We start from the raw sequence: 9,225 nt of genomic DNA, 5'->3' as shown, positions 1-9,225 counted from the left end.
GCACATCATCATGACGTGATTATACCCAGCCCCCAGAGATGGGATCATAATCAACATCTGATCCGACCCGATCCAATTCTAATAACTTCGGATCTATATCAAGGATTTCAATTTGATAAGGATCAAAGTTGATAATCTCAATGGTATCATGATCCATTACAATGTTAGAAATTATATTATATTATATGTTTTATTTTAATATAATGAGATTATTTTTTATTTGTATATAAAATTGGATTTGATCTGATCTAAGATGTGATCCAATTATTATCAGATTGGATTTGAATCCTAATATTGAGATATAATAATATAGATCCAATTATTATCAGATTGGATTTGAATCCTAATATTGAGATATAATAATATAAAAAAAACTGATCCAATTTGGACACAATCCATTGACAGCCCTTTTTTAGGGTGATTTAGACATACCCATCCACATTTTGTTCTATATTTGAGATATCCCTATACTTTCAAAGTGATGACATGCCCCTTCATCTAGGTCTTCTTTGAGAGACTAACATAAATAACCTAAATGCCCTCATCTTCAATCTCTAGCTGAAAAACCCTTGATTTTCTCCACAACATCTTCCACCTTAAGGTAAAGTTTTTACTCTCGTCTTTACCTTAAGATCCTATTTTCTTCAACCTTTAATCTTCAAGAACAAGGTAAGATTTTTGAAGTAGCGGGATGAATTTTCCAATAAAGGATTTTGTACAACTTGAAGACGTTGGAGTTAGTCGAATAGGTTAACAACTTGAAGATAACAATTTTTCTAGGAGAAAAGCAAGGGGTTTTCAGCTAGAGATCAAAGAAGAGGGCAATTCATGGTTTCAAAACTTGTTCGAGACCGAGATGTATCGCCCGAATCGTCTCGATATCAGGCATGGACGAGATAGACAGACAAGTCAATTTTTCGGACGAGATTGAAAACCTCACATTCATTGTTCAATTTTTTGAACGAAACGTCTCAAACGTATTAGAAAACTTGTTTGAGACAACTTGATATCTGGCATGGACGAGACAAGACACGAAAACCGAGTTTTAAAACCATGGAGCAATTAGGTCATTTATGTTAATCTCTCAAAGAAAGAAACCTAGGTCAAAGGGGTGTATCGTCAGTTTGAACATACATGGGTATCTCTAATTAATATTGACCAAAATGTGGAGGGGCATGTTTAAATCACCCATAAATTACACAATCCCCAAAATATTTTAAAAACTTGGTGGAATGGACTAATCGATTAAATCAAAAAATTAATTGATGATTTATCAAATAATCCCCGAATAATATATTTACCCTCAAACCTCAAAACTTTATCTTTTTCAATCTTCAAATCACAAAAGTAAGATAGGAAGGTTGAAGATGATGGATTTTGGAAAGAAATCAGAAACACATTTTGTATATTATTCCGAAAATTCTCCCAAATGTTATATAAACCTTTTTTGAACTTAATCGAATTGAACCCTCATTTAATAATTGTCAAATCCAAACTTAATTAACTTGATAATTAGTAGGTGAAGGTTGGTTTTCAACATTAAGACGTAATATTTAAATTGATAAACTGTAACCAACTAAGCAAACTGACACCTTCAATCCATTGAGAGGCCCACAACAGACCCACCAATCAATAGGTGAGCCACATTGTGGTTGGCATTATAGTTTGTGTTCCAAATTTTTTTTCTCTTGATTGAGTGTTTATGATTGTCTGGGTGGGCCACCTAGCACGGTTTCATCTTAAATTTCTTTTTTTATTTTTATTTTTTATCTATTGGGTAATTAGACATTTCCCACTTGGTTTTGGTGAATATTCACTATACCTCCCTGTGATTTCATGACATAGCCCATTTTATTTGGTCTTCTATGAGAAACTAGCATAAAACAAGTTATTTTTATTTATTTATTTATTTTTTTAGAGACCCTATATCTTTAATTGAAAGTGATTTATTGAATTCTATTTTCACACCAACTTTTACTAACGGCAACCCAATTCCTGTGTAAATCACCAAAGAATTCACACACTTGGAGAGCCATTAGTAAAAGTTGATGTGGCAATAGAAGCTCTCCTAAAATAAATCTAGACATTTTTGTACTTTTTTCGATTCTGTACAGAAGTTGTGTAGGACAATTTAATCACATAATAAATTATTTCATAACACAAAATATAAGTTTATTTCACATTTTATCCCAAAATTAATTTATTATGATCCAAATTGATTTAGGTTATGTGTATGTATGTGTGTAAATGTTGACATGTTCACGTTAACATTGACCAAACAATGTCGCTATGAACATGTTGACATAGAACAAAAAATCTTCTAGAGGCATGTCGACATGTCATAGTGTCAACAAGCTTTCCTTCCATGTTGACGAGGAAGGGGTGCTCTAATCATGGTATAACTTAAGTAAAAACTTAAGTTTTCAATAATTTGTGGATGCCTTTATTAATACGGTGGGCACCCTTAAACTTAGCCAAAGAAAACTCTTAATATAACTTAATAAATAAAATGCATAGTTTGAAGAACTTAAAATAGTCCCAAGAATCAAAATAAACGTACCCCCCGGGTTACTCTATTTTGAACAAAATGGTCTTTATGAAGGTGCATGGAAAATGGGTGGGAAATAAATCGCCTAAGAAAATAAAAATTTTAGATGTATAATGCATTTTCCTTGGAAGTCAACTTTGCGTCAATGGGGATTTTTCACTTAGTGGAAAAAATGTTTTCTTAATCCCTAATATGTTATTATCTTATAATTAACCCTAATTTAAAAAAAACAAAAACAAAGCTTAAATACTCGAGAACTAGACTTAAACGTCCATCATGTCAATAACTCGTCATTTGACTTGGATGCTCAAGTAAAAATACATTAAATTTATAAATATTTAAAATAATATTGACACATTTCTAGCTAACTTGGCCGAGTTGTGAAATTGATTCGTCAAGTTGGTTCCACGAGTTTTGGAGTAGAGTTCCCTCAAAATCCAATCGAACCAAGATATAAAATTATGCTAAAAACCAACACTCATTTTGATATTTTCCTACGTGTAATTAAATTTTCGAATCCATAATTTCCCTGGAATTCATTTATGCTCCATGACCATTTTTTTATGATGAATTCTCATCAATCATATTGGTGTTAAGAGATTCTAGATCTAAGTTACACCAAGTGAGGCTGGAGGCAATAATAAAAAGAAGTTCAATTCTAATTTAACCTTTAATTGGATTTAAATAGAACATAATATAAATAGAGAGTTGCTATTGCCACAACAACTTTTACTAATGCCACACCAACTATATGCAATTTTTTGAGAATTTATAATTGAATTGGTGTGGCTTTTGTAAAAGATGATGTGACAATAGTAGTTCTCTAGAAATATCAAGTATAGATATAACCACCTCTCCACGCAAGAGTAAAAACATATCTAAACGTTTGCTAGCTCTTCGTAGGAGCAGAAGTCGTCCAAAAACTCTGCGTTTGTAGGTTTCTAAAGATTTTAGGGCTCAAATTTTCTATAGAATCCTCTAGAAAATCTTTCCATCTCAGCGGTACGTTTAGTGTTTCACAAATACAGATCCCTAGGTCATCTCATAGGAAATTTGTATTTTTTTTCTCTCATCTCAACCGTAGGATTGATTGATCAAGTGAGAAACTTAAATATGCTTTCACTCTAGAATAGTCTTTGCTTTGTCCTTTGTGGGTGATACCTAGCTAGCTAGTTTGAAGAAAGTCAGGTTTAGGCTTTAGGTTTTTTAAAGATCTACTATTGGCAATCCAACTTTTACTTATTACACCTAAATTTCTTAAATTAATTACCACAGCCCAATCAGAAATTTCAACCCTCTTCACAAGTTATAAAGGTTTGGCTAAAAAATTACAATGTCAGCATTACAAAACATTATAACACCCCAATTCAAATAATTTCATAAATTGTTTACAATTATGATTAGGCTCATATATTTATTCTTATTTATTTATTTATTTTTAGTTGAAGTATAATAAGTAAAAGTTGAGGTGTCAATAACAGTTCTCTTTCTTTATTTATTTTTATAACCTAATATTTTTATAACCTAATCAGCCATACAAAGAAGCATGGTCATGCCCCCCCCCCCCCCCCCCCCCCCCCGCGAAGGTCTACCTCCTCCTTGTGAAGATAGGGTAGGGAGTCCTTTTCAAATGTCAATACGTACATCTAGGCCAAAGAGATATAAGGGAGAGACGAATTTTGGATTTTTTTTTTTTTTAAGGTAAACTGATTAGTAGTTAGTAATCAGTAGGTGAAGGTGGGTTTTGCACAAAGTCAAATAACCTACAAATTATAATTTTCGTGCAAAAAAAAATTAAAAAAAATAAAATTGTAACCTTCATAGGTTTTTGAACTTAATATTTTGAGAAGAGTCATGATAATCTGATTACCCCACGTAGCATACTCAATCGACTACCTGAGGTGACAAGTTTAGGAACCAGAGATTTGCACTTTTCGGGATACAATGTTCCCTTAAGATACATTTTTTATATGGAAAAGTGCAATCGGGATACATGAGGAGCACGGATCTATGATTCCTGAACTTGTCACGTCAAGGTAGTCAATTGAGTATGCCACGTGGGGTACTCAGATTATCAAGACTCTTTTAAGAATCAAAGAGATCTAATTAGTGATTTTGGAAAATGTCGCTTCATTTCAAATAAAATAGGCTATGGTTCAAAACATTAAACCACGAATCTTTAAGGACCAGTTTTAAATACAAAATTTCAAAAAGTATGTTCACACTCAAGATAAGATTTGTTGGAAAAAAAAAACATATGAAAACATTATAATAATGGTAGGCTGTGTATTGTTGCAAGAAATCTATATTAAATAATTTTTTTAAATTATAAAAATACCTTAAATTGATATATTAATTCATTAGATACAAAATCGTGATAATCCGACTACCCCACATGGCAAACTAAATCGATTACCCTGATGGGATAAGTTCAAGAATCGTAGATTTGCACTTCTCAGGATGCACGACTGCACTTTCCGATAAAAAAGTGTAGCTCGAGAGAACCGTGTATCCCGAGAGTCACAGATCTACGGTTTCCAACTTGTCACGTCAGATAGTCGGTTGAGTTAGCCACGTGGGGTAGTTAGATTATCACGACTCTACAAAATGACCTTTGAATAAATCTATCTATGCATTCAAAATAATAACAAAGCCTGGTACCAAAGATTTCAAGTTTGGCAAAACAAAACATGTTCCTCAATTCCACTCTTCTCACAACTAACCTTTTACTATTGAAAATGCACTCATATTGACTTTCACTATTCGATCCCATCTACATTGTCTGTCCTTTCCACAGATTCCTTTTAAGTCCTTTCCTTTCATAACATCATTAATGCTTATGCATCAATCCTCAAGAAGTGAACTAATGTATCTAATATATATGGTTATGCGAATTGCATTGGGCCTTTGGGATGCACTTCATGAGCAAGGTTAAAAAGTTAACTATTTCTCAAGTCCAAACAATTTTTTGAAGAGTGCTGATTTTTTAACTCAATCTCACAAAATAAGTCAAAAACTCACTGACATGACATATGCAAGAATCATATATTTTTCCTTCAAAATATACAATTGCATATGTTTATGGGGATGTGTAATTATGTATCCTGATGAAAAAAATCTATGATTCTTGCACTTGTCACGTTAGTGAGTTTTTAAGTTATTCTATCAGATTGAATTAGAAAATTATTACACTTTTACAAAATATACATATTAAAAAGAGTTTTGAAAATCTAACTCAAAATTCGCTCAACTGACGTGGCATGTGTACAGAGCATAGATTTTTCCTCGGAATAGGAAAAATATCTATGATTCTGTGTAATTGAGTGAATTTCGAGTGGCATTTTTCAAGTCAATTTATCACAATTCTATTAAAAATATATTTTCTATTGAAAGTAATTCTTGATTAAATTAATGAAAAACTACCTAAAGGATTTGACACATGAGTTGCATTTTTCTCTAATCTTGGACATTTACCCAAATTAATGGAAATAAATCCTATATTGGAATCTTACTATCACTCAAGTGATTCTTTGAAAACCCAATGAACACCATTCCTGAGACTATGTAATGGAGTCTACTTATGTATAATCAAAATTGTAAGTTATTTTGTGACTAATAAGATTCTCCAGTTTAAGTATTGGTTTATCTGTATTGCCTTGTGTGAGACATTCTTTTCTAGGCTAATAATTTTTTGACTCGAAATTTTTTTCTCAGTCTGCACTCGATTGATGTGGCAAGGGCACAGAACCATTGATCTTTTTCCTTGTGTATCCCGAAGAAAAAGATTTATGATTTTTTGCCTTATCACGTCAACAACGACAAGCCGAGTGAAAATTTTCGAGTCGAAAAATCACGACTCATCTTTCCATTAGTAACCTTTATAAGATGTCTCACCACACACAATCTATTAATATACATTAAAATTAAGCACCCGTATGTTGTTTGTATATATAGTCACGACTATGATAGCTCAAGATTCAATTACTAGGAGTACACATAAATATCATGGCAAACCTTTAAAAGAAGTGCCAAACTTCATCCTTAATTGTGCCGATTTTAAATTTAAGAGGTCGATTAATTACATTTCTAATACAATTATCAATTTGATTTTTAAATCGACTTGATTCTTAAATCACCAAGTAACCATAAACCAAAGCTTTTGTCAAGAAGATTTGTATGAGTTAATTAAGTTGAGATTGAATATTTCATGCAAGAAAATGACAATACACAAAAAGAAAATAAACAATCTTTAAAAAGTTAAAATCTTTATCATCACCACAACATTAAAGATGAATAATAAGGAAAAGAAGAGATGGGTCTTCTGAAAAATGCCTTCTTTTTGCAGAATTTGAACTAGAGGAAGTACAAAGAAGAGAAAAATAATTCAAGTTAATGTTTAAATTTAACAACAACAATGCCAAGATATGGGCCAAATTCCAACATAAAAAAAAAAAAAAAAAAAAAAAAAGAAAAAACAAGACGACAATGTATATAGCTCTAAGATTCTTCTCACTTCCCTTCCTTCTTCTCCAATTCATCTACCAATCAACTTGTGCGAATCTCGATGATTTCTTTCTCACAATTAATCCTTCTTCTTCATTGAAGAATGTTTGTTATTGTGCATCCACACCTTAAGAACTTGTCTCTTCACACCAACTTCTTCACAAAATTGTTGCACAGTTGACTCATCTTGCTTTTGAATCCTCCACCCAATCTTCTCTGCTAAATCCAACATCTTATCTTTCTGTTCTTGTGTGAATTTCGTTCTAAAACGCTTCTTCGACGATGCGAAAGTTTGAGGTTGGGGCGGTGCCATCGCTACCGTTGCCCCCACGTTCGAGTGGTACACGTTAAGTTCGTCGCTGGACGAATCTGTCGGTCCAGCTGCACCAACACCACGACCAAAGGCCATCATCATTGGTGGTGGAATTGAGGTTGAAGGATGAGGTGGAGGAGGTGGTGGGAGTGGAAGATGTGGTGGTGGGATTTTGTTACTTCGGTAGTAATATAAGCGATTAGCACCGGATTGATTCTCACCATTGATTTCTTTTCTATGGAAGTTCCGGTGACAATCACACGCGGCACATTTAAGTGATTCTGGTGTACCATCTTCGCCATCTGGCATGAATTCGCAGCATCCATCGATTACATGACCTCCTGCGCTTGCCGCGTGGTTCTTCAAACATTCTTGATATCTTACTACTGATGTAGATGATGATGAACCTGTAACTGCAATTGACACTGGAATTGGATCTGGATCTGGGTCTGGGTCTGGGTCTGGGTCTGGTTCAGGATCTGGATCTCTTTCCTCATGATCATGGTGATGATGATGATGATGATGATGATGATGATTGTGGTGATCTAGGGTTTGTGATGAGGTGAACATTGTGATTCCATTACCATTTCCTTCTCTACTTGATCTCTCTCCAAGTGGTGTTGTTGTTGGTGGTGGAATTATTGAAGTTGAAGAGGTTTCTCTAATGGGAGGATTATAACTTCCCAAAGAGTTTGGCATCCCAAATCTCTTATCTTGGCTTCCTCTCAAGTCCATTTAAGTCTACAAAACCCCAAAGATCTCAATCTCTCTCTCTCTGTCCGTCTGTCTGTCTCTCTTTACCTTTCTTCTATCAAACCTAACTCAAATTATCAAAGAGAGAATTTAATTAAGTATATATATAAACAAACATTTAAAACCCTTGAGACTTGAGAGAGCTAAAGCTAATTAAACAAATCAACACCAACCCATTTCTCTAAATTCACTCAAAGAAGAGAATTTGAAGTTTGAAGGTTAAAGGAGATGACCCTACAATAGAATCACTACTACTCTCTTATACCTCTAACAGAAACCATAGATTAATTATAAAGAAAGCAAGCTAATAAGGAGGAGATATAGGTTGTAACTTATACCCCACCAACAACATCACTAAGCTAACACACCATAACCAGTCTGACTATTAGGGAAGATTAGAAAGAAATAAAGAAAAAGAGAGAGAGAGAGAGAGAGAGAGATGTAGAGTGGGTTTTGTTTCCTACCAGCCATCAAAGCCCAAAGCAAGAAACAAGTTGGTTGCTTGTGTTGAAAGAGGGGAAATTGAGCGTGAGATACAAGAGATTAAGAGCTTCTCTGCAAAACCACCGACATGTCATGTTCCTCCTCTTCCACACTGGTCCCATCTCTCTAATAATTATTGAGAGAGAGAGAGAGAGAGAGAGAGAGAGAGAGAGAGAGATTTTGCCCTTAACTTGCCTTAGCTTTTGCTTGCCTGGAATCCTTCCCACAACCTCAAACTCTCAATTTTAATTAAAGAGATGAAGGAAAGAATTAAAAGAGAGAGAGAGAGAGAGAGGTAAGGGTAAGGACTATTGTGTGCTTGTGGGGAAGTAATAAAGTGGTTGCTTTGGTCCACAACACAGCATTTGTCTTCTTGGTGTGTGTCAGTCTCTCTCTCTCTCTCTCTACTCGACGCTATTGTGCGCCTGCTGCACCTCCTGCAACTTCCACTCTTTTCCTTAAGCGATGGCTTTTTCTTTCTTGCTTTTCTCTACTGCAATCGATTCCTCTTTCATCTTCTCTCTAAAACTTGAGTCTGAGTTTGATGCGAGTTTCTCCTTTGAAAAGCTATACAAATCACGCGTAGATCGACAAGTCATCAGACGCACAAATTAGTTTATAGTCC

At 34.2% G+C, this 9,225-nt stretch overlaps 1 protein-coding gene across 1 annotated transcript; it reads right to left on the bottom strand.

The window, feature by feature from the left end:
- Positions 1-6,796: 6,796 nt before the first annotated feature.
- On the bottom strand, positions 6,797-9,225 carry HB24 (homeobox protein 24). The gene is made up of 2 exons (XM_086441288.1): positions 8,582-9,225; positions 6,797-8,181 (listed from the first exon to the last, which is right to left on the bottom strand). Exon 2 carries the CDS (start codon positions 8,097-8,099, stop codon positions 7,131-7,133), a length of 969 nt encoding a protein of 322 aa, XP_086297414.1. The 5' UTR covers positions 8,100-8,181; positions 8,582-9,225; the 3' UTR covers positions 6,797-7,130.

This window comes from Akebia trifoliata, chromosome 4 (assembly GCF_017979445.1).
Source record: "Akebia trifoliata isolate Shusen 1 chromosome 4, ASM1797944v1, whole genome shotgun sequence".
In the NCBI taxonomy this organism is placed as follows: Eukaryota; Viridiplantae; Streptophyta; class Magnoliopsida; order Ranunculales; family Lardizabalaceae; genus Akebia; species Akebia trifoliata.
Note: the sequence above shows the minus strand (reverse complement) of the source record. Positions and strands in the feature narration are given on the sequence as shown.

Bases quoted from the DNA above. Each gene is read 5' to 3' on its own strand.
- HB24 (XM_086441288.1), bottom strand. From the start codon at position 8,099: ATGGACTTGAGAGGAAGCCAAGATAAGAGATTTGGGATGCCAAACTCT.